The following is a 26341-nucleotide window of genomic DNA, read 5'->3' as shown; positions in this document are numbered from 1 at the left end:
CAGCACATTACCACAACCCCATTTAAAAAAAAATGCAAAGGAAGATAAAGAAGAGACAAAGCCTGAAAGAAAATATAAACCTGAGAGAGATGCGGCTTGCCATGAGAGGAGAAACTTGGGGAAGCTTTTTAATGTGCAATGGTTTATTATGTTTTTATATGTGTTGGAAGCCACCCAGGGTGGCTGCGGCAACCCAGTCAGATGGGCAGGATACAAATACCGGTAATAAATTTATTATTATTATTATTATTATTATTATTATTATTATTATTATTATTACAGTGGTACCTCAGGTTACAGACGCTTCAGGTTACAGATGCTTCAGGTTACAGACTCCACTAACCCAGAAATAGTACCTCAGGTTAAGAACTTTGCTTCAGGATAAGAACAGAAATCGTGCAGCGGCAACATGGCGGCAGCGGGAGGCCCGATTAGCTAAAGTGGTACCTCAGGTTAAGAACAGTTTCAGGTTAAGAACGGATCTCCAGAACGAATTAAGTTCTTAACCCAAGGTACCACTGTATTATTATTATTATTATTATTATTATTATTATTATTATTAAGCCCAAGCCATGCTGAAGCTTTTGCTGTTACTTAACATAACCAATCTCTGTGAAGACGCCTGAATTATTTCATCATTTAACATCACAACAACAACAAAACCATGAAACTCAAAAGAGAAAATGTAGGTTGGAAAGGAATTGTTTTGCAAATGACCAATCCCTTTTCCAAAAAAAATAAAAAAAATAGGTGACTTAAAAGAAAAAAAGAAAACCACTCTGTTTAGTAAATCGCAACCCTGAGACTTGCGGCTTGAGCAGCCAGGTCCCCTGCAGCGAATGCACAGATGTATTTTCTGGCCTAAATGCCCAAGATCTGAGGACAGGACTTCCTGCTGCAGTTGCTGCTGCTGTAAGGGAAGTAGCAGCAGGGAGTCTCTCCTCTCTCTCTCTCTCTCTCTCTCTCTCTCTCTCTCTCTCTCTCTGACCTGAAGCAAGAACTCTGTAAGCAGCTGCTGGAGGAGGAAGGGGCTGCTCAGTTCCTTCCAGTCATGTGGATATACCGAGAGTTAGCTGTGTGATCTGCAGTAGATCGGCAAGGATAGACCTGATTCCCCATAGTTTAACAAGAGCAGCAACACAACAGCCCCCTATTCCCCAGCCCACAATTGTACAGTGGTACCTCGGGTTACAGGCGCTTCAGGTTACAGACTCCGCTAACCCAGAAATATTCCCTCAGGTTAAGAACTTTGCTTCAGGAGGAGAACAGAAATTGTGCTCTGGTGGTGCGGCGGCAGCAGAAGGCCCCATTAGCTAAAGTGGTGCCTCAGGTTAAGAACAGTTTCAGGTTAAGAACGGACCTCCAGAACGAAGTAAGTTCTTAACCCGAGGTACCACTGTATTCTGGTTTCACAGTGGCCCATGGGAGGCATGCAAGAAGGAGCTCAGCACAACAGCCACCTCTTCACTTGTGATTCCCACCAATAAGGTGGAGGTAGAATATAGCCTTGTCCTCCACTACACAACAATTTCCATTATTCCCTAGGAGGATGGAATGACTGCCAAGCCAGCTACACTCTAGAGAGGAAGATGCCTCCTGCGCCAGTCTTCGCCAAACTCGTGCCCTCCAAATGTTTTGGACTATGGTTGCGCTGGCTGGGACTGATGGGGACTGTAATCCGGAATATCAAGAGAGTAGCAAGTTGCTCTCAACACAGAATCATAAAATTGTAGAGCTGGAAGGGACCAACCTGCTGCAGTGCAGGAATAACAGCTAAGGGTTGGTTCACTCACACTTGTTCAACACTTGGCGGCATCATCATCATCATCTATTATTTATACCCTGCCCATCTGGCTGGGCCTCCCCAGCCACTCTGGGCGGCTCCCAACAGATTATTAAAAACACGATAAAACATCAAACATTAAAAACTTCCCTAAACAGGGCTGCCTTCAGATGTCTTCTAAAATCAGATAGTTGTTTATTTCCTTGACAACTGGTGGGAGGGTGTTCCACAGGGTGGGCACCACTACCAAGAAGGCCCCCTGCCTGGTTCCCTGTAGCGACTTGCATACAGGCACCAGCAGAGAGCAAAACCTACTGTTGGAGTTGACATTTGTGAATCAAAAAGCCATGAATGGTCAGTTGACTAGGCTAGGCCCCTAAATGTTCCCAGTCAATTAGATAGATAGATAAAACTTTATTTACATTAGCCAATGGCCATAGCAACAGTAAAACATTACAGTATACGCAGAAAAGGAAATTTGATATAAGAGCACAATTTAAAGTCCTGAATCAGCAGTCAGTTATTGACCCTTATTCTGATTGCCCCTGCTATGAACCTAGCAACCTTTGCTGTTATCTGCTCATTTTGACCTGATAGAAGAAAGGACATTGTGGCAGTGGTTGAGCGCCCTGGGATGGTTAGTACGAGTGGGGTGATGATCTCGTTCCTCAGGTCTTTGTAGAGAGTACAAGACAGGAGGACGTGTGCCGCTGTTTCGGTGCTACCATCTCCACAGGGGCAAAGACGTTTCTCAGGCGGGATCTTTTGGAATCAACCCTCAAGTACCACAGATGGCAAAACATCCAGTCTTGCAAGTGTAAAAGCACGTCTATATTTTAGGATAATAAGTTTGTACAGATATGGGGCCAGAGAATCAAAATGGAGAGTGGAAAATGAACGTACCAAGGGCAGAATTTCCTTAGAGTGGCCAGGTTGTTCTGATGCTCAATATCTTTTAGATGCTGACCAGTTAGACTGTTTGCTTTAGTAGGGCCCATAGTGAGTAGGTGTTGTGGGGATAGGCCACAAGAGTGAAGTTTTTGACCCAGTCAATTAGAGCATTAAAATATTAAAGCCTGACACCTCTTTCCCAAAGCCAGGGAAACTTTTGCTTGGCATAGGAATGGAGTTGCGATGCTCTGACAGGGCCCAAGAGCCCTTCTATCACCTTCCATCACCTTCCCAAAGCCCGTTTGGCTTTGGGAAGGAGTCAGCAGCACTGCCCTTGCAAGCTGTGACCTCTGGCCCTCCTTGTTCCCTGACGAAAAAATTTCCCCTATGTCACTGCTAAAAACACATAAAATAAAGACAATCTCCTCAGATGCAGTGCTTTGCAATGGAAGCCGCTAGCACATCATTCTGTTGCAAGTCATCTATAGATTAGTCACCAAGGTGCGAAATCGGATGGAGGTGGTGATTCTGCGCCTGAACAACGAGATTTGGTCAAAAGCGCACGTCACAGATGGAGCCTCAAAATGAACAAACCTCTCTTGAGAACGATTTGCCCAGAAGCGTGAGCCGGCATCACCAGCCTGGTGACTAAAGATTCTACCCTAGTCAGCTGAATATTCTGCCCACCGTCCATCAGTGACTTGGATATGGGTTTCCCTGGTGCAACTTGTCATCTTAAGTATTCAGTGGTACATTTCACACCAAAATTTGCAGGTGCTGCAATAAAGGGAACGAGGCACCAGCTGTTATTTCTACTCTATTCATTATTCATTGTTATTGCTGTGCCACATTGCAAGCGTCAAGATGAGAAGGAGGGGGCTGATTTGGGGGTGGGGGGAACAAGCAAACCTCAAAGTAATTGGATTAGCAGCTTTCAAATATAGGAAAGGGGGGCAGTGAGAAATTGTTCTGCATGGTCAAGGACGAGGCGTTGGAGGACTTAAAGCTGAAAGAGGTTGAGTTGAAGGAAGGCTATTCTAAAGATAGGCGTACGTCATGAAACACAGAAAATTGCCGGAGGAAGCTGTGAAATCCCATCCATCAGAGATTTTTCAGAAAACAGGCGAGACAAACATCTGTCTTTGAAGGGTTTGGGTATTATGGGTTGATTAAATGCCTATATAGGTTCCTTCCAGGCTTTGAACTTTGCAATTCAGGACAAATACATGTTGCGTCAGAACTATACTTAAGCGGTAACCAATGTGGTGCCGTCCAGATGTTATTGGGCCACAACTCCCATCATCCCTGATTATTGACCATGCTAACTAGGGCTGGTGGGAGTTGTAGTCCAACATCTGGAGGTGACCATGTTGGCCACCCCTGCTATGGTTCATCCGGCACCATGAAAGTTAGAATAGAAAGGGTCATCTAATATGTTCTATGTGCTTCTGATCCCCATTTCTTAATGCTGGTCATCGACTGTAATAATATAGATTAGAAAGTGCCATCAGAAAGCAAAAACTGCAGCCGAAAATGACATATGTGAACTGAAAACTCATTAAGTGGAAGACATAAAATAAACTTCCCTAGAAGCTGTTTGTAGCGAGTGGTTATAAGTAAAGTACATTTTGTAGCCTGGGCCTCTCAGATTTAAAATGAGCTTTAAATTGTGTTCCAATTCTGTTTCAGTTTTTTAAATTGAATTTTTAATAGCTTTTTACTGTTTTATTTTCTATTTTAATGCTTGCTTGTTATTGCTTTGTGAGTTGTTGAGAAAAGTCCTGTCACGAGTAACATAAAAAATGCAAGAAATACACATATCCGGAATCCAATCCCTGTCATCTCTTGGAGGAGGCTGGGGGAGACTTTGGGGAGCTGCAGATGGATAAGGTAGCCCAGGGTTTCCCAAACTTAGGCTTCCAGCTGTTTTTTGGACTACAATTCTCATCATTCCTGACCACTGGGTCCCACTAGCTAGGGATTGTGGGAGTTGTAGTCCAAAAACAGCTGGGTGCTCAAGTTTGGGAAACTCTGATGTAGACAATCCTGAGCTAGATGGACCGACGGTGGTCAAGCTTGGTCTAGAGAAGCTTCCTTCAAAACTACAATGAGAAGCAGCACAAGATGTATTGCTATCCTGAGTGGCTGCACTATGTGATTTGAGAAATGCGGCTCAGGGGACCCTTGCGACTTGTGGAGAATGGTGGTGGGGCACAATTGATGGAATGGAAGCAGCTGCAAGGGACTTTGAGGTACCCCTGGAAAAACTCCTTGGGGGATCAAAATGGCCTGGTCTGAATGTAGCTGCACACATCTCCATCCATAGGTGTGTAGGGTTCATAGCTCTGTGGCAAAACTTATGTTATGCATGCAGAAGATCCCAGTTTGAGTCTCTGTTATCATAGAATTGTAGAGTTGAAAGGTACCCCAAGAATCATCTAGTCCAACCCCCTGAAATGATGGAATCTTATTTCCTCTTCAAATAGTCTCAGGTAACCAGGCTGGGAATTACTTGTTCCTGAGGCCCTGAGGAGCCACAGACAATAGGCAATATTGCGGTGAGAAGACAGAATAAGTTTGCAGAGCAATGAGCTAAGAAAGACCATCAAAGTTAGGTAGGCAGTTAATTCACCACCTGTGTGTCTCCTGAATCTCAGTTTGGGGCATATCTCTTGATTGGTTGCGATTCGTGCAGAGATGCAACGGGCAGCCTCCTCTGTGGAAGGGCAGTTCTGCTGCATGGCTGCATCAGCAGTGTCTTCAACCACACCAGAGAAAGGCAGTGGGCAGAATTACCTGCAAGTCCAGATCATTGGATGTAGCAGGCAGTCCCCTCAGGAACGTTTCATCCCTACATTTTAACAGAACACATCCATTCATTTGCAACCCACTAGGATGCACAAGACAAGAACGCCATTTGGGAATTGCTTCCTTGGTGTTAACTCCCCCGACTTTCAAGTGATTCCCGAGTCCTGTATGTGAGAACCCACTCATGATAAAAAGCGAAAATAGGCAGGTTTAAAATGCAGCAACACGGCAGACGCTCACTCTGTAATGCAACCTAGCGTAGCTATATTGTGAGAGGATCAGATATGTAATTGCAAATGCAGAGAGGGCATTATTTCCCCCCCTTCTGCATATATACACCAAAACAGCCCCCTTTATCTTTTTATAGTCATTTTCCATTAATACTTTATAAATGAAAAATACTTACTGGATGGATAATCCTTTCATTATTGTAGCTTTCCGCATCGTGTTTTTTGTATGTTTCAATCTTGGCGGCCAAGCTTACACAATGGGAGTTAACTGGTTGGGAAAGATTTGTACAGGATGTACTATAAGGATTATGGTTTTATCCCGTGAATCCAGATGTTAATGCTGGGAATAATGTGCTGACCACTGTATATTATAAGATATTTAGGCTGGGTTGTTGATTCCCTTTTTGAAATCTTGGTTTATTACTCTATACAAAGGTAAAAGACCCCCGGACGGCTAAGTCCAGTCAAAGGAGACTATGGGGTTGCGGAGCTCATCTCTCTTAAGGCCGAGGGAGCAGGCTTTTGTCCATAGACAGTTTTCCGGATCATGTGGCCAGCATGACTAAGTCGCTTCTGATGCAACGGGACACCGTGACGGAAACCAGATCGCACGGAAGCACTGTTTACCTTCCTGCCGTAGCGGTACCTATTTATCTACTCACACTTGTATGTTTTTTAACTGCTAGCTTGGCAGGAGCTGGGACAGAGCAATGGGAGCTCACACCGTCACAGGGATTTGAACTGCCAACCTTCCGATTGGCAAGCCCAAGAGGCTCAGTGGATTCAACCACAGTGCCACCCGCGTCCAGCTAAGAATGCAATCCTATCTTGCCTCTTGACTTGCCCAGTATACGGACAGCCTTCAGCCAGGACATGGGGTTAGACCCAAAGGTACCCTTGAACTAGGAGGAAGCCTTTTCTGCCCATTAAAATGCTATTTCCAATTTAGGGCTCATCCAGGCTTCCATTTGTGCCACCATTCTAAGAATAGGGTCTGCGCTTTTTCCAATATAATTTCCAATATAATTATCGTCTACTACCAAAATCCCTATTACCAAAATACAATTATTTATCATTGTCATTCTGCTGCTCCTATCTCAAATCCTGCCTGTGATTTCATTTATTCATAGTGCTTTTCCAAATAGTCCAGAAAGGGCCTCCATTCTTCTCTTTTTTTAAAAAAATAATCATAATTTTGATCTTTTTAATATTGCCATTTTTGCATAGTCCATAACTGGCACAGGTTGTTGGCTTTTTTGCCTTGCCACTTTCCCCAGGAAAATCCACTCTTTAATACAGAATTGGAACAAACAGTAATTCAGGTCTTTTTGGAGATTGCTGTTTGCTCCAATTCAGCGGTAAAGAATGTCAGGCTTTCACAGGGAAAACATGGGTCGGGGGGAGTTCTCAGACACGGAGCTTTCAAGAATGAAAGTGCCTAGAAGGTAGGCACAAAAGGAAGTCTGGATGAGCTCTTAGTAGAAGAGCATCTCATGGAAACAGGGAACCCAAATCCAGAGGAGTCTGTCTGCTTATGCCTCCCTTTGTGGAAGACTTCACACAGGCTCATTCTCAAGACCTTGTTATGGGCCTCTGGAATTTATCCACTGCTTCTCATACAATAACCAAGTAACATAACCCCTGGGGCACTGGAAGAGGGATAGCAAACCTGGCGCCCCTCCAAATATTGCTGGACTACAACTCCAAATCACCCTCCGTGAATGCCGCTGCTATTTTTCCACGACTACATGCAGCAGATGAAAGCTGTTGCTGAACTGTGGCTACATGCAATTTCCAAAGTGGAAGTGATTTCAAATATAACTGACCCTGCTCAGATTTGCCTCTCCAGACAAAGGGGAGGAAAAAGAAACACACACACACCAGTTGCATACACATACAACTTATTTTGCATCACTTGCGTCCAGAGTGGATAAAGGCAAAGTTTGCAAATTTCACCAGGATCGCTGCCCTCCAACAGACTGCGCAACCCTTTCAACAGAACCACATGAAAAATACTGTCAGCCAAGCAGTCTTCTTGCCTTGCTGATTGGATTTTACATAGGGACACAAGAAACTGCCTTTTGTCTGCAGTTCAATTTTAGATCCCCTGGATCTGGGGGTGTTTCAAAATAAAGATTTGCAAGGACATTTGCTTGTGCTAGATATTGGATTTCCTGGTCTGCAAAAGACACTAAAAGGGGAAATTGTCCAAATTCCCTTCTCGCAGGGCCTTCGGCCAGATTATGCAGCCAATGAACCAGGAGCAAGGATTACAAAATCTGGCAAAATTACAGAAATCAGAATGTCTGCAGCTGTGCCAAGATGGAACACTTGTTTAAATTAAATTCACCAGTGTAGCTAATTTAATGCTTGCTGCTAGATTATTTTTTTGTTGGCTGGGTACCTTTTCTTTTCTAGTGATTTTAATGGTCATTAATTAACTTTTATTATCACTGCTATTATCGGTGTTAGTTCTGCTTTTAACTCAGCCTTGCAAATAAATGCTTACAATTTACTAGCCCACTTAAAAAAGTGATAGCCTACACATGTCCACTTGTGACACTCAGTTCTCTTTAAGTTTCCATAAGTTTTCCCCAACTTGGGGAAACCTTGTTGCCAGGAAGAAGCTCTCTTATTTACCAGAGATATGTGGCTATTTACAAATCTGTTTTAAGTTGGGGTGGGGATATCTTGAAATTGTTATAAGCAGTCTTGGAGATCTGTTTCTGGGCTGAAAGGTGGTTTAAATCTTTTAAAAAATTAAAGCCAATCTATTTTACAAATCAAAATTCAAATATAGCACTCTTTTAAATGAGTTAAAGGTAAAGGGACCCCTGACCATTAGGTCTAGTCGTGACCGACTCTGGGGTTGCGGCACTCATCTCGCTTTATTGGCTGAGGAAGCCGGCATACAGCTTCCGGGTCATGTGGCCAGCATGACTAAGCCGCTTCTAGTGAACCAGAGCAGCGCACGGAAATGCCATTTACCTTCCCACCAGAGTGGTACCTATTTATCTACTTGCACTTTGACGTGCTTTTGAACTGCTAGGTTGGCAGGAGCAGGGACCGAGCAACGGAAGCTCACCCGGTCATGGGGATTCGAACCGCCAACCTTCTGATCGGCAAGTCCTAGGCTCTGTGGTTTAACCCACAGCACCACCTGCGTCCCTAGTCTGCAAAAGAAAAAAGATGTACTAGCCTGCTGAATGCTGTCCTCTCCTCCTCCACCAACCTCACCATCATGGAAGTCCTCCTTGCTTCTCTCTAAACTACAAGACTGGTGCCAGAAAGTTCAGTTCTTGCACTGTAGCCTTTAAGAGGGAATTAAAATTGGGCAGCAGGAATCATGATGTTCCTGTTTACAGTTGCAGATATTAATGTTTTATTTGATATAATGTAAGTCTATCTTCACCCCCACTAGATCATGGATGGAGAACCTGGCAGGAGCTGATGATAGTTGGAGTTCAAGCACATCTGGAAGACCACACAGGTTCCCCATCCCTGGCCAAGATAAAGAAAGACTTTTAACATGGAAGAAAGTGTCTCATGTTCATTTAGGAGCATCCATTTCCCCAAGTTGCCCCATGGAAAATGCCAAACTTTCATGTCAGCACAAAAGAAGACTGTGAAAAGTGACAAAATCTTCTTTCCTTTTTGGTTGTATTTCAGGCATTTCAGTCACTCCAAAGCTGCTTCTGAACAAGAGTTAATACTTTGAACTGTGTGAGAATAGGAAGGCCAAGAGAGTAATGAAGCTTCTTGACCTCTTTGCCCGCAATGTGCCATCTTGAGTACCACTGAATGCAGCAATTATTGGAAACCTCAGAGAGAAATATCTTCCCCTGGAAGAGTTTTAATGAAGCTATTAACTGTGCATCCAAAGAAAGCCACACAGTGGATTTCAATACATCTTGCATTGTAAGGGTGTGTTTAGCCCGCCGCCCCCCCCCCCAAAACGATAAGCCATTGCAGAGATTTAAACACGGCTTTACGCAAAGCACAAAATAACCAAACCAGAGAGTTAATTTTGCTTGGAAGGAAATGCCCCTTCCATAATATCCCCTAGATTTAACTCTCATCAATGGAAGCAGAGGTCAACGCTCCTAGACATCTCCAATAATCCCACTTGGGGATAAACATGACAGATTTGTGCCAAAAGAGAGTTTCGAGGTTTGTTTTAAATTTCAGGAGCAGGTGCAGGAATTTGTCACACAACTCAGATTTTCTATCAAATGGTTTCTAACATCTTCGACAATCCACTCCCCTCTACCCAACCTGGAACTACAACTCCCATCATCCCTGACCATTGACTGTAAAGGCTGGGGCTGGTGGGTCTTGGAGGCCAAAACAAATAAGCAAATGTGCTCCAAACAAACTGGGACCAATGACTAATTCTTGGCAGTGTCATATATTGATAAAGAGCTGTTCCCCACGTTCTGGACTTAAGAGGGCCAGTTGTCTAGAACAGCCTTCACTACAGGACTGATAGATTTGGTAAAAAAAAAAAAATCTGAAGGTCACCAAGTTGATAAAGGCTGATTGAGAACACACAGCTGGTTTATACCAGTCTCTGTAAGAAGGGAGTTTTGGCTTAGTACTGGGGGGGGGGGTTGAGAATAACTTGAAAATGTTTTAAGTGACCATGCCCATCCCTCCTGGCCAAGCCTAATCCACGACTGCTGCACATGATCCCAGACAGCTTTTGAGATTACCCTTTTTCTCTTTTGCAACCCCCACCCCACCCCAATAAACCATGTTTGCTCCAACATTATCTACTTTCTCCTGAGATCTCTCAGGGAAAAAGCAGATTCTGCCAAAACATATTACAGAACTGAGTTATTGCTGCGGAAAGCTGTCACCAAAGATTGCTAGATACAATCCACGTTTGGTAGTGAAGGTGGAAGATTCCACTAGGCCAGGGACACGGGACACAACAATATTCTGAAGGTGGCAACTACTGTATTTTTCTGTCTATAAGACGCCCCCTATTTTTGGGAACTCAGATTTAAGAAAATGGGGAAAGATATATCCGTGTATAATATGCCCCCCTAATTTTTCACTTTATTTTTTAAGGGGGGAAACCTAGACTTATACACGGAAAACTGTGGTACCTCCAATATATTATCACCTTCCAACTGTTGCTAACTCACTACCACCACTCCTCCTGTTACAGATTTCTGCCTTGCACAATCTGTCTGTCATGGTAATTTGCAGCCTGTTTCATGGCAAGGCAGAAATCTGTAATTTTCAATGACAGATTGTATGCCTGAAGAAAAAGTATCTTGGGACATCTGCTTCCACACTAGCTGTTTTAAACAAAGAAACAAGCAAGCAAGCAAGCCATATTTTATTCACTTGCTTGTTAGGCGGGATCTCAAACAACATCATGACTAGCCCCTGAGCCTATTGCATTCCATGATTTTCTGTGTCGTTTCCTTGTTTTCCCGAAATCTGATTAATATTGCAATGCCACACTGCCTAGTGGGGATTGGCAAAGTACTGTTAAAGCTTTCTGGGGTCTTAATCAGCCCATTCCTCCATTCAGCTTCTGCCTCTAATTGCTTCCTGTTCAGTGCAGTGTGGCATCAGCAATTGCCCCAGAACTAGTCAGTCACTGCCTCATGTATTTCACAATTTAAACGGAGGAAATGGGTAGCGTGGGGAGAAAACTGTAACTGAAGCCCCCTGCCAAGCAGGGAACAGGAACCAACTAATTAAGGAGCAACTATCATATATACTGCTACCACACCGTGCTGAACAGGAAGCAATTAGAACTGGAAGTCACAAGGAGGAATTAAAATTGTGGAGCAGCAACAGAACTTAATTTTGGGTGGTGGTCAACGAGATCGGAACTGACAGATAATATAGCACTATATTAAGAAGTTGGAACCACCTTTTCAATTCCATTTCAAGTTGATTGTAGAAAAGTAATGTCTCAGCAGTATCGAAGAGCCTTTGTATTGAAACAGCTTAGATTGTATCAGAAATTTAAGCAGGAGTCAGGGAAGGCTAATAATTGCTGCTGCATAAAATGAGGACTCCCCTGGAAATTGTAGCTCCAGAGGTTTGTCAGTATTTTCATGGTGTTAAGTATAGCAATTGAATACTATTCAGTTGCATTGTATGCCTTATCTCTGACATACACTATTTCCCAAAGACATTTTCAAAGGCTTTCATCTGTTATCTCCGGGAGACTTCTGAGTAAATAAAAATAATAGTAATAATAATAATTCCCACACAGACCAAACAAAAATGTGCTGATGCCAGTAGCACACAGGTTAATCCAAAAAAAGCTTGGGTTTCAAATATATACTTTGTATGGAGAGAGTGAGCCACTTCTGAGAAATATATCAGTCATACAAAAAGAGCGAGAAGTAACAAAGATTTGAATTGTCTTTATTGCCCTCTCTTCCCGTGACAGAAGGGAGATTGCATGGAATTTGAAATAGGTTCCTTCAAATTTTAGACCAGATCCTAGCTATTTAGGCATTGACTCTAAGCTGATTGCCTCAAGGAGACGGTTTCATTTCCATTAATAACAGCCAGCAGAGAGAGGATTTTCATTGTGGCTATGACATGAAAGGCGAGAGAAGGGAACTTCCTTTCTTCCCCGCCATGGTCCCAATAAAAATCACAGAGACACAGCTGCTGTCAGCTACCCCAAGACAAAACTCCCAATGGATGCTAAAGGAAATTTCCCTCTTGGGACTGACAGCAGAATCACCAAGGGCAAGTTTATCCCTCCCACCAATGGTGCACCCATGTTTTCTTTCTCCCATACGAATAAATAGCTGCCATTCACTCATATGAGGAAAAAACAAACTGGCCACAGCATCGGGCAGCTGTCCAGGCAACTCTGAGTCCATCCAGTGAACATCTGGGCCTTCAACCAAAGATCCACATCACTTGGTTTGGCCACCGCGGAATGTGTTGGGATACCCTACTTCCCAGACTGCGTCAGGAATTTGCGTCTAGCGAAAGCGACAGGAAGAGTAAGAGGCCAACCAAAACAAAAAGTCTATAAGGATTGGAGAATCTTTAAAGAATATTTAGAAAACTATGGAATAAAAGGAAACATCTTGGCAGAATTAGACTGATCCCCGTATTGTATAAATATAAGTTTGTAGGGAGGTAAAAAGAAATTATATAAGAAATATGTAACTGTGCGGTATAAAGTACTGGATAGACAAAGTACAGTGGTACCTCAGGTTAAGAACTTAATTCGTTTTGGAGGTCCGTTCTTAACCTGAACCTGTTCTTAACCTGAGGTACCACTTTAGCTAATGGGGCCTCCCACTGCCGCCACGTCGCCGGAGCACGATTTCTGTTCTCATCCTGAAGCAAAGTTCTTAACCTGAAGCACTATTTCTGGGTTAGCGGAGTGTGTAACCTGAAGCGTATGTAACCCGAGGTACCACTGTACAGTGAGATTAACTGGAAGTCAGTTTTAAATTTCTTTTCTATAAATTTTATAATTGTGTTCAATACCGGGAGTATATATGATCATAATTATATTAATCTTCTTATATCTTATAGTGTGGTGGTTTGTTTGATTTTTCTGTTATTTGTTTGTTTGATTGTATGTTTGTTTACTTGTACGTATGTCTGTTTTTCATAAATGTATTTATTTTAAATTAATAAAGGTATATATATTTTTTTTAAAAAAAGGAATTTGCGTCTCGTGTCCCGTCAGATGTGGTTGTGTTTCACCTGGGCGAAAACGATCTGGTTGTGCTGGTAATTACAGACTTGGAGTAACTCCATGCCATGCACCCTAACATTACCATCCTTTGGTCAGAACTTATTCCATATTTGCAATGGCGGGGTGCCCTCAAACCATCCAGGCTGAATTACACGTTGGGAAAAAATTAACAGGGCTATTCGCTCGGCAAGCTTGCGTCTTGGGGGCCGAGTTGTGAAGCATCTGGACATTAAAACCTACAGAAGGGAACTTTTTAGGCCTGACAGAGTGCACCTTACTACCACAGAAAATGAACGCTGGTTGGACGACATCAGGCATGGCCTCCTAGGTTGTCGGACTGCTAAGGGTTTCTTTCAGGTGTAGGTAGTCTTGGCGGCGAGACCGCAATTTTGCAGTCTCGAGTGGCAGTTATAATAGACCTTGGGCGGAATCCTTTAGTCTATCTTCCCTAAATGGGAGGGGAGGGCATGAAGCGGTGACACACGCCTCCCCGCCTGTGGAAGCAATCCCAGGGTTCCCCGTTAAAGGGGTTGTGTTGAGGGGAGTCACTGGCCATACGCTGAAAGGTTATCATTGTGTTGCGGTGAAATGGGGGGCGGGCTCTCTACTTAAACATATGTCTTCCAGAGCTAGCCCAATCCCCAGACAGATTGGATAAACCTGATGTGCCCCAGATCCCCAGCTGGGGACTGGGAGGAATGAACACCCAATGCCTAAGCCAAGGTCTTCCTACATCTGAAAGTTTAATAAAGTTGTGGCCAATTTTAAGAAGAAGAAGAAGAAGAGTTTGGATTTGATATCCCGCCTTTCACTCCCTTTAAGGAGTCTCAAAGCGGCTAACATTCTCCTTTCCCTTCCTCCCCCACAACAAACACTCTGTGAGGTGAGTGGGGCTGAGAGACTTCAAAGAATTGTGACTGGCCCAAGGTCACCCAGCAGCTGCATGTGGAGGAGCGGAGACGCGAACCCGGTTCCCCAGATTACGAGACTACCGCTCTTAACCACTACACCACACTGGCTCACCGATAACACATTTAATCCGACAACACATTGTCATGAGTCATTACTTCACCCGGGTGTCGCCTGGGATCGGGGGCTCCCCACCTGGGCACACAAATAGCTGCCATTCACTCATATAAGGAAAAAACAAACAGGCTTGTGGGCATCGCTGCACCCATGGGTGGCCAGGTTGGTGACCCCAACAGTTGGACTAATCCCACCCACCACTTCTGGGTATGATTGGCCAGGTCTCTTTTACAGAGACTCCATAGGAGGGGCATAATCTATCTCTGTGCATGTGGTAGTAACGCCTCTGGGAGTTCTCACAACACAGATATAATTCCTACACAAAATTATCAGAATGAACGGTGATTGCCTAACTCTAGCAATAATATTAACACCTGTTGAACTCTTTCAATGATTGCTAGGATTTTCAGAATGAAGAAATACTGTCACTGTGGGAGCAATGCAGAGCTGGGATTTTCTTCAGCGTATAACTCCCCCAACTGTTGTTCTTTTCACAGCTGTGGTGATGTTCCAAGGGAAGGAGAGCTCTGGTTTGATAAATCAACCCCACTGCAGATTTTGCTGATGCAATTACTTTGCAAAGACTTCTGGCATGGCAGGTAAGCTGTCCGTGCATTTGCCTGGCAAGTTTGGAAGGCAGTGCACGCAAGCTGTAATTATAGCTTTGAAAAAAACACACAAAAAACCCCTCTAAGAACTGCATCTGATGAATCATTTATAGGAACACATGGCTCATCATTTCTTTCAACATACAAGATACTTCTGCGTAAAATGGTTAAAAAGCTTCATAATTAATCAACAAATTACTTGTGGAGCATCAGAGACATCTGCACATTTCAGAGTCGTAGTTAGCATTCCGAAGTGACAAAGCCATGTGTTAACATTCTGGGAAACACCTAATGAAAGCCCCTCTGGTCCTCAATTACAATTAGATAGCAGACTGGTTAAGATACAGGACTCAGGCGCACGCAACGCACAGCAGAATTCAAGTAATTCGATCAGCTTCTTCTGGAAAGGACACGCTAGCAGTCAATGTGAGTCTCTAGGTCTGATTTGGGGGCTCCAGTAATCCTGGTGTCTGTGGCACTGCCAGTTCTGATCCTTCAGGATGTGGTGAAACACATCCTCGAAAGGATGGTAAGGGATGGCAAGGGGCCGTCACTAGCCAAGCAGTCCATATTGCTGGATTTCATTGTAAGCCAGGAATGGATGTGAAAAACTGCCTGGCTTTTCCTGGGACACTGGAATTCCCACACAGTGGTACCTTGGTTTAAGAACAGCTTAGTTTATTAATAACTTGGATTAAGAACGCTGCAAACCCGGAAGTAGGTGTTTTGGTTTGTGAACTTTGCCTTGGAAACAGGACATGTTTCGCTTCCTGTTGAGTGTGTTCCATTTGTAGATTGAGTCCCCTGCTGCTATGGGGAAAGCACGCCTTGGTTTAAGAACGCTTTGGTTTAAGAACGGACTTCCGGAACGGATTAATTTCATAAACCAAGGTACCACTGTATTGCTGGCTGACCATTGCAGCAGCAAACAAGGAAAGCATTGTTTATATGTGAGAAAAGCAATGAAGTGCTTTAAAAGTGTGTGGGGAGGCATTATGACTACCCAAGCACTCTCTGACCTTCACATTTATTAATTTTTCAATTGATATATTGCCTCCGACATGGGCCTCAAGGTGGTTTACATGACAACTACTAACAGCATAAGAAACAAACACCTTAAGTGTTTTCTTCTACCTAAACCTAAGACACAGGAGACCTTTTCACCCAGCTGGGAAAGCATGTTGACACAAGAATGTCTCCAACTGTTTCGAGACACCAGTGGTATCTACAGAGCAAGGGCAGCCACAATGAAAGCCCTGCACTTCAACTAGAAACTCTCATGTAGAACACAATGACCTCGAGGGTATATAAGGTGGTCTCTCAGATAAGATAGCCCTAAGCTGTATAGCAGGGATGCAGGTGGCGCTGTCGGTTAAGAAGTGGGAGTGAACATTCCATGGGACTGAGCAATAGGCAGCTTTGTGGAACAGTATTTCCTGAAAGTTACAGGAATCCTAGCAGTTTGGCCAGCTTATTCGGCTGAGCAATGGTGCTGATTGATTGATAGGAATCTCAGTGACCTTTTGGGGAACGACTGCTCTGTGAAATAAAACCTTACCATTTGTGCGCCACAGCTCTGTTGCGACTTTGCCAGTGTCAAGAGAATTTACTATTTAGTGATATTGTAGCATTAGTGATATTGGCACGGGTGGCGCTGTGGTCTAAACCACTGAGCCTAGGGCTTGCCGATCAGAAGGTCGTCGGTTTGAATCCCCGTGACAGGGTGGGCTCCTGTTGCTCGGTCCCTGCTCCTGCCAACCTAACAGTTCGAAAGCACACCAGGGCAAGTAGATAAATAGGTACCACTCCGGCGGGAAGGTAAACTGTGTTTCCATGCGCTGCTGTGGTTCGCCAGAAGCGGCTTAGTCATGCTGGCCACATGACCTGGAAGCTGTATGCCGGCTCCCTCGGCCAATAAAGTGAGATGAGCGCCGCAACCCCAGAGTCAGTCACGACTAGACCTAATGGTCAGGGGTCCCTTTACCTTTACCTTAAGGTGCTACTGGACATTTTTTTATTTTTTTAAATTGATTAAGGAAGTGATGAATGAGATCCTAGCATACACATACCTGTCAAGTGTCACAGAAAAAACAGGCAGATCGCGACGGCCATTTTGGGTACCGCGATCTCACATGCCACAATCTGCATAGCACCTTAAATGTTAGCACCAAAAACCTTCATTGTGTTAACTCTTGCTATACCGCCACGTGACTCATCTGTTGTTCAAATGTTTAGAGGCATTCCCTCCAGTGAAAGGGGCAGTTCCAAACTAGGTCTTTGCCCACCAGATCTGCGGCGACTCCTTTGGAGTCCCTGTGAAAGCTACAAACACTGAAACGAATTGAAAGGACCTGTTGACCCTGCATGCTACACGTGGGTTTCTACGAGGCGTGATGTAGTGATTACAGCAAGAGACTTTATGGAGAGAACAGAACAACAAGGGCAAAACAACTGTTTATATGTATTTCTAAAGGCCTAGGCCACTCCCACTCTCAACGTGATTGGCTGTCTAAACCCCCAAGCTGTGAATCTCAGTGCGTAAGAGCCAATGCCAGTAGACCAAACCCTGAAGATAGTATGTGATTGGATGTCATGCATCAAATCAGAACACAGGGGCTCAGAATCCTAGTCCAGACTCAAGCTCAGGCAAACACAGATCACTGAATATCTAACAGCCCCTATGGCATCATCAGAACCATGCCAAGGCCTCAGAACCTGTGCTACCACTCCTCAGATACTTCTATAGGGCTGTAGTTACAGCCCTATCTCTGCCAGAATATCTCAGAGATCTCTAGGTTCCTGAATAGTCCTGGGACTCAGCTATACTGCTGCAAATATAACTTTTTAAGTGCGTTTTAAGCACATTATACAAATGTGGCACTAGATGGCGATTGTGAGCTTATGGCAAATTCAATATATTTTTCAAAACGCTTTTTTAAAAAAGCATTTTCACAGCATTTTATTTTTATGTGTCCAGATTCCACCCTAGTTAGATGGTTGGGAGTAAACAGGACTTAGAGGCCTCTCTGCAGTGCCCCCTCCTAACCTGGAGGGGACCTTCTTTGCCACCCCCCCCACCTTGCATCGTTGAATAGAGGCGAAGAGGAGAGGATCCTGTCTGTAAGTGCGTAGGTTGCAGAGAGGCCTCTGGGCCCTGGTTATGTCCTAATTACCTTGCAGGACCTAGAGGCTTTGCTGATTCAAAATTAATTCAAGAATAAAATTGGATTAATTTCCAGACATCCAATGGCTATCTGCTCAATTAATTTTGGTGGGGTTTTTTAATCATTTGAAATTGGATATGGGGGCGGGGTTGATGTGTGACCATCCATCACTAATTCTCCCCATACCCAAAGTCACCCCCCCCCACCTGCTGCTGCCACCACTATTCAGGATCACCAGTCTCCCCACTTTAACTTTGGGTTAATTAAAGCACAATTAGTGTCACCCAGCCCCAGAGATTCCGTGCTAACAACCATTAGAAGCAAACTGACAAAATAATTTTTGACAGGCAAAATTATCCGCGTGTAATTCTCTTGTGGTTAAAAGCTTTCTAGTGACAGCACCCACAAAGAGTCAGACGTAGAAGGTTCTTTGGAATGTTTGAAATAGTTGTTTTTTCACCAGTCATCTTATTGCTTTATTCTTTCCTGAAGGGTTTTGTTTTTACAATCAAGTAGTGTATAAATTTTATGAAATAAATCTGCAACATTCTCTCTCTTAGTTGTGCTGTATTTTTATGACTACAGAACACTGAGTGCTTTTGGAGGGGGGGACAGAATTTGAGTTTTAAAAGAAATAAGAACGTGTTACTATCTCACACAAATCTCATTTGGGTTTGCTTTAAAAGCTAAGCTGCTACAAAGCCACACGGAAAGGCCCTCAAAAGAAAGGCTGGATGTGGAATGATCAGAACAAGGGTAGTCAGTGCAGAGCCAGTGTGGTGTAGTGGTTAAGAGTAGTAGATTCGTAATCTGGGGAACCGGGTTCGCGTCTCCGCTCCTCCACATGCAGCTGCTGGGTGACCTTGGACTAGTCACACCCCTTTGAAGTCTCTCAGCCCCACTCACCTCACAGAGTGTTTGTTGTGGGGGAGGAAGGGAAAGGAGAATGTTAGCCGCTTTGAGACTCCTTCAGGTAGTGCTAAAGCGGGATATCAAATTCAAACTCAGTACGCTCTGAATATTTTGGACTACAACTCTCATCAGCCCCAGTCATCATGTGCCAGTCAATCATGGTGGGAGTTTTAGTCCAAAATATCTGAAGGGCACCATGTTGAGTTGACTATTCCTTAATTAAAGAATAACATTACCACTTGGGCTCATCAATTTTTAAAAAATATGATTAAAATCCCACTCCAAATGTTAACAAAATTGGACATACCGCAATAAAGTTATATATTTGCCTTTATTTAACTATCTTGTTTTAGAATAAGGTGGTTGAAATGTTGTCTGGGATAACTTATATATTTTAACAGGTCTGCTGAGAGATCCTTGTTCACCTGGACCAACAATGCTCTACACACGACTGATTTTTAATTTGTTTTACTTAAGAGCTGCTAAGGAACAGGAAGCCAACTTACCACGTCAATTATCTGCAGCAATGACAGTTGCAGCTCCACAACGAGGGGCTGTGAGTCATTCACTACCGGCCTTTCCAAGCTGTTATAGTTCTTCAGTAATTCTCTGTAGAGCCGTCTTTGGTTTTCACCTTGCTGGGAGACTATGGGAAGAAGAAAAAAGCACCGTAAGAGAGCGTCTTAATTATGACACAGTGTTTTTCAGTCTTCTGTGTGTATATCAGCAGAACTAGGTTCAAATCACTGGTCAGTTCTGTTACTTGGGAATGACTGGTGTCAGGAGTGGACCCAGTAATCAGAAATCACTGCTCACACCAACTTTGTCTTGGAGAAATCCTTGATATTTCCAGATGTTCACACACACACACACACACACACACACACACACACACACAGACATTGTAACTCTGTTTTGTGGACAACAAATGTGGGTTCTGCAAGCCCTTAAGATACTGCAAGGACAAACATCTATCACCCAGTTGTTTGAAGATCTCACTGCTCTTTCTACATCTGAATGTGTGCCTTACAGTCGTAAATTTCATTTAGATGAGTTTTTGGACTGCCTATATTAATTTATATGTTTAAAACAGGATTCACAGAATATTTTTCTTGTTAACATCAGCTGGCATTGCCAGCATAATTTCCACACAGGTCAGAGTCCTCTTTTTCTGGTGATGCTTACGAGGTCACCATGTTGGAGTGAGAGTGAAATAGAGATGTAATTTTAATTCTTAAAGCATAGATGACTTCAGCTTAGCAGAAAAAGACTCCATGCGACTCTTTGAAAATCCCTTTATTTGTGTGCATGGCAGAGCTCAGCTCTGTCTGTTTTGCGCAAAGTTCATTAAACGAAACTACACTGTGCACTCATTTGAGGAAATAACGCACGCACCATCCTTTCTGTACTTGAGAACAAGTAAAGTGAGCATTACATTTTATTAGACTTCAACGCCGCTTAACAATTCCAAATGTTTAGCGAGGCATGCCTTATCAAGCTGTACGTTATTGCAAACTTTCTCCAGGGAATGGGGAAACATGAGAATGTTCTTCGCTATTGCTGCAGTTTGCGTAGATTTCGTGTCACCTGCTTTATGAACTGAAGGAGCTGTCACTTGTTCTCACAGTAAAGAGAAAAGCTTGTTTACCCCACCTATGGTGTTTAGCATAACAAAGGGTGTTTTGTATCTGTCTGTTTGCATCCAGATTTAATTTTTCTTAATATAATATTATGCAGATTCCTACGCAAGCAGAGCGGTTGGGTTCCTGGCAAGTCACCAAGGCAGCTGTTGGTGTCGTACATGGTTAGCCTATCTAATCAAGCTATCTGTTCTTCTTCTTGAGATATAGCCCCTGAGCAAAAGTAGATGTGGAACCAAGAAAATGTGCTGCGGGGACAAGAAAGAAACCCAAAGTAAAAAAAAGGACAAAAGGACAATTACAGAGTAACAACTGAAAAGTTATACAAACAGAAATGTGCACTCGTATCCAAGCTCTCAAGTTCTCCAATAATGCACCACACAGATGCAGATTCCATGCGGTGCAATCTGTGTACCATCCAATTAACACAACTCAGGGTAGAGCTACACAGATAGGTGCAGATTGTATTTTCAGCGGCTCCCACTAGCTATTATGGGATAATTTTAACAGCCTGTAATCTGGGCCAGACATGAGAAAGGGATGTCAAGGTCCACAAGAGGTATTCAGGGAGGTTGTTGCAGTGCAAACGCATTGGTGGAGCCAATCTGACACTTCTGCTGTTGTGCTTGCACTACGACAACCTCCCTGCCACCTCAACCCTCACCCTCACTTTTGGTAAGCAACAGAGATCCATTCCTGGGAGTGGAGTGGCTCTATCCCACTTTGCGGGCAGCTTTTCTGCTTGAGGCACCTGGAAGTAAGCAGGGATGGTTGTGTCACAGACAGGGGTGCCAACTTGAATAAAATATTGGTGGAGCAAGTAAGCAGATGCACACCATTTAAACGGCAATGCCCATCAATTTTGGGGGAACCCAGCCCCTTCAAATATTTTATCGGGCAGGGTGAAGGGGCCTTGGCTCCTAGGAGTTGGTTCCTATTGTCAAGGATGGTAAATAATGATTGGCAAGTGAAGCAATGATGAGATGTTATTATAATCCACCTAAGGTGTAAATAATAAGTGTTACTGTCTTCTTAAATTATAAACGGCAGTGCAGGGAGAGTGTCTATTTACATATATGTTTCTAGGATTTATATTGCATCCTTCATTGTGAAGTTATCCTGGTGGAGATCACAACAGTATAAAATACAATGTAACAACAACATATAGCTAAAAACAGTACATTCATTTGACATTTGTAATGCCCAATGTATTCAGAAGTCTATCCAAAGGCCTGGAGGGAGAATAGAGAGCTATCTTCAACTGGTGTAAAAATTAGACAAAAATAGGCACCAGCCAAACTTCAAGGGTGAGAGTGGCACGACAGCCAGGGTGCCATTGCTGAGAAGGTCCCCCAGCAAGTCATTTATCACCTGACCTCAGTTAGCATTGACATTGCCAGGAGAGCCAGCTAACCTCAAAGTCTGAGCATGGCAATATAGAAATATTTTAAGTTACCAACCCTTTTTTACTACTGCACACACTTTGAATTTTGAGAAAGTGATATGGGCACAAGTCACAAAATAGCTACCATGGGGGCATAGCATAACACAACATGGCTACTATGTGGGTATGACATAATACAAAATTAGACAGAGAGAGCTGTCATTCCTGCTTTTCCACCCACCCTGCTCCAGACAATCTCAGACTTTCCATGTGCTGATTGTGGAGATTCCACAATATTGATTTCTCTCACATACATAATGATGCTGTGGCTAGGTAAAGGTAAAGGTAAAGGGACCCCTGACCATTAGGTCCAGTCGTGGCCGACTCTGGGGTTGCGGCACTCATCTCACTTTATTGGCCGAGGGAGCCGGCGTACAGCTTCCGGGTCATGTGGCCAGCATGACTAAGCCGCTTCTGGCGAACCAGAACAGCGCATGGAAGCGCTGTTTACCTTCCCACCTTCCTATTCATCTACTTGCACTTTGACGTGCTTTCGAACTGCTAGCTTGGCAGGAGCAGCGACTGAGCAACAGGAGCTCACCCCATGGCGGGTATTTGAATCACTGACCTTCTGACTGGCAAGTCCTAGGCTTTGTGGTTTAACCCACAGCGCCACCTGCGTCCCGATGCTATGGCTATCCAATAACCAAAGGGAATGTTCCCTAGAAAAGTATACAAGGTGGACACACACTAGAGAATGGACCTTTGTGGCCAGAGGCGCCATCTTGCACACAACACACATGTGACATTGTAAAGTCGGGAGATCAAGCCCAGCATGGCACAGTTGCAATGGTCAGCGGCTCCTCCTTTCTCTAGCTCAAAAGAAGCCCACGCCACACTCTGCCTCCTCCAGCCCCTCAACATTGAGGGGGCCTGAGCCCCTGCCAAATGATATTGAGGGGGGTCAGTGCTGGTAAACCAGCTGGATCTGAAAAAGAATCTCTACACTACTGAGGCAACCTGGACCTCAGTGACGGGGTCAAATCAAGGAGTACCCCCAGACAACTTACCCGATCATTCAGGTGGACTGGAACCCCATCTAGAACAGGCTGCCTTCCTATTTCCTGGATTGGGAAACCACCACTTCAGAGCACCTCCTTCTCTTCAGGATTCAGCTTCCTCCAGCTTATACTGCCTCCAGTAACTGACCTTTTTATTAGTGGTAATATTGTCCTCTTCTGTCACACCATATTCTGACTATGTTCTCTTCCCTAACAGAGATAGCTTTCAGACTGGAACTCTTTAGTGCTCTTAAACTGAAGCATTACTTTTCCACAATTAGCCAAGAGAGGAATTAAAATAGAGATTCCTCACAGCACTTAATACAATGTTATATTACTGAGCAGTGCCTTTTCTCCATGGGCAAGATCTCTCTATAATGTTTAGCCACAAGGAAGGCCCATTCAGCAAATATTCTTTCTGATGTTAATTAAAACCCTGTTTGTTTTATTGGTTCCTGTTGAGTGTGGCAGTGAGATTGCTAGTGAATGTTTTGTCAATTGCCCCTTGAATAATCTCTCTTGATCACCTCAGCGTCAGCTTCTGTTTTCACTGGAAGGAGAGGCTTTAATTACTGTTTGCCTCTCATTGCTATTTTTTGTTCACTTTTATAGCAAAATGGAGCTATAAAATGAATGGGGGGGGGAATATGGAAGGAACAGAAACTGACATTGGTGGGGCAGCACACCATTTGTCCTAATGGACTAGCCACCACTGTTGGAAGTCCTGTGCAATGCTAAATTTTGGAAGACACTGTGCTGATGTTGTTGGTGGCAAGGAAAAATAAAATACCGTAGGTATGAAAGGATACTACCTGGATGCTAAGAGTTTGGGGCAAATATTCTTTGGTGTACTTGGTGTATTTGGTGTACAAGGGACACGGGTGGTGCTGTGGGTTAAACCACAGAGCCTAGGACTTGCCGATCAGAAGGTTGGCGGTTCGAATCCCTGTGACAGGATGAGCTCCCGTTGCTCGGTCCCTGTTCCTGCCAACCTAGCAGTTCAAAAGCATGTCAAAGTGCAAGTAGATAAATAGGTACCACTCCGGTGGGAAGATAAACAGCGTTTCCGTGCGCTGCTCTGGTTCACCAGAAAGCGGCTTAGTCATGCTGGCCACATGACCCGGAAGCTATACGCCGGCTCCCTCGGCCAATAAAGCGAGATGAGCACTGCAACCCCAGAGTCGGCCACGACTGGACCTTTACCTTTACTCTTTGGTGAGAGAACCCCAGCAGAGATTTAAAATCACAATATAAGCAGCAAAGTAAAGCATGAAAATAGTGGCTGTTAGACCTTTAAAATATGCCTTTCTAAGATCTTTCCAAAGTTCTCCTCTTCCTATAGCATAGAAAAAGACCACACATTTGGGAAGTAAAGAAAATTGGTTTACTTGCAAACTCTCCAAAAGGTCAGCTTCATGTGCTTTTCCATGCATCAATCAGAAAACTCAGACAGTAAAACTTGGCTTAGTTACAGTGGATAAAGTTCCGAAATTATTGGTATAGGAACTCAAAAGAAGCTTGTTAGAGCCATGAGGTCTGGGTCTGGAACAACCAGCTCAGACTTATTTACACACTGAGCTTCTCAGGTAGACTGAGGTACATTAGGCTTGATTACCGGTACTTTCCTCCCAAGGTAGGGGACAGTGACCTAGCTAAGCCTGGCAGGACAGCCTTACTCTATGGCTTTAACTCCTTTATGCATGTTGGTTATATGAGGCTGTTACACAGATGTAACAGAAGTTAAGTCCCAATTTGCTCAGTTAGCTTTACTTCCAAGTAAGTGTGCAGAGGATTGAAGTTCCAGTACTGGAGCAATAAAGTAGCAACCCATCTATTCTCTTTTTTTTTTTTTTTTGGAGTCTCATTCACACCCACTGAAACCACTGGAATATGTGGATAGCAAGCTTATAGCCTAAATGGCCTTCCCAACATTGCAGGACGCGTCAATTCCTTTGGCAGAGATTTGCAAGGCAGACGGCTTGCTTGGTATATTTTGCAGATTTCCGAGAACATAAAGCGTGCTACCGCCATATGCCATTTAATCCCTGCAGATATAAATGTGTCCCGTCTGCTTTCGTTCCTTAGTGCAGTCAGCATTATGGCATTTGCCAACAACAGCAAGCACTTGTATAAAATATACTTAACACCGAGTTTAGAACACAAAAAGCGGCAATATATATGCTTTCCGAAATGATACAGCTCTGATACCAGTTTCATCAGATCTCTCCAAAGTGTCTTGCTCTGTATTTCAGTACATATTCCTCATCTTTGGGCATCCTGTTTACTTATAGAAGCAATCTGTTTTGATACAACCTTCATACTTATTTCTTTGTTAAATCTAACATTCAGGCCCCACTGTGTGTTTATGGAGCAACAACCTTCCAAATTTATTTCTGGATATTAAAGCCTCAATATTTGGCAAAGCAAAAGCTGGCCTGACTGAGAACTGATTCTCAGGTCACCTGAGGCTACTACTAAAGGCACAGGTCCAATGCAGATGGCATGGACAATAACACAACCCCCACCCCCTGCAAAAAAAGGCGGGGGAATAACACAGGATGTTATATAGAAAGAAGAAGAGTGGGAAAATGTGATGGGAATATGCTTTAGCTACTCTAGTGCAGAGGGTTGTTAACTGCCAGGAAAAAAAACTTGTGATAGAAATCAAAATGCACACCAGTATTACAATCCCTGGTACCTGAATTACCTGCAGAATAGGCTGCAATACAGAACGTGCCCGTTTTCTTTCTCCCAGGTGAATGATTACCTTCCATGAAGACTTCCAAGTTGATTAGCAATATGGAAGACAGCAACTTCCCTCAGATAAAAGCTAAAATATATTAACAATTCCTTTAGATTAGAAGTCGGGTCTTTAGCACAAGGGCAAATCCACCTTGTACATCTGTTTCAGTTCTATCACAGCTCAACTAGCATTCAGTGTCGCCTTAAGGATTCGGAGAATTGTAGTTGGGGCCGTGTGCTGGGAATTCTCTCCTAAGGGACAGGAAACGATGATTAACAGTGCAATCCTAAGAAGAGTTTGGATTTGATATCCCGCTTTATCACTACCCTAGCGAGTCTCAAAGTGGCTAACAATCTCCTTTCCCTTCCTCCCCCACAACAAACACTCTG

At 43.7% G+C, this 26341-nt stretch overlaps 1 protein-coding gene across 2 annotated transcripts in view; it reads right to left on the bottom strand.

The window, feature by feature from the left end:
- Nucleotides 1–26341, bottom strand: part of LOC308576737 (neuronal acetylcholine receptor subunit alpha-7-like) — a 110951-nt gene that overhangs the window by 59881 nt on the left and 24729 nt on the right. For both annotated transcript variants that reach the window (XM_081176615.1, XM_081176616.1), the window contains exon 2: nucleotides 19631–19770. In XM_081176615.1, coding sequence (XP_081032741.1) covers nucleotides 19631–19770 — 140 coding nt within the window. The remainder of the gene's footprint in view (nucleotides 1–19630; nucleotides 19771–26341) is intronic.

Source organism: Podarcis bocagei (assembly GCF_964188305.1).
Source record: "Podarcis bocagei genome assembly, chromosome: 17".
NCBI lineage: Eukaryota > Metazoa > Chordata > Lepidosauria > Squamata > Lacertidae > Podarcis > Podarcis bocagei.
The sequence above is the reverse complement of the archived record's forward strand: the minus strand, read 5'-3'. Positions and strand labels throughout refer to the sequence as shown.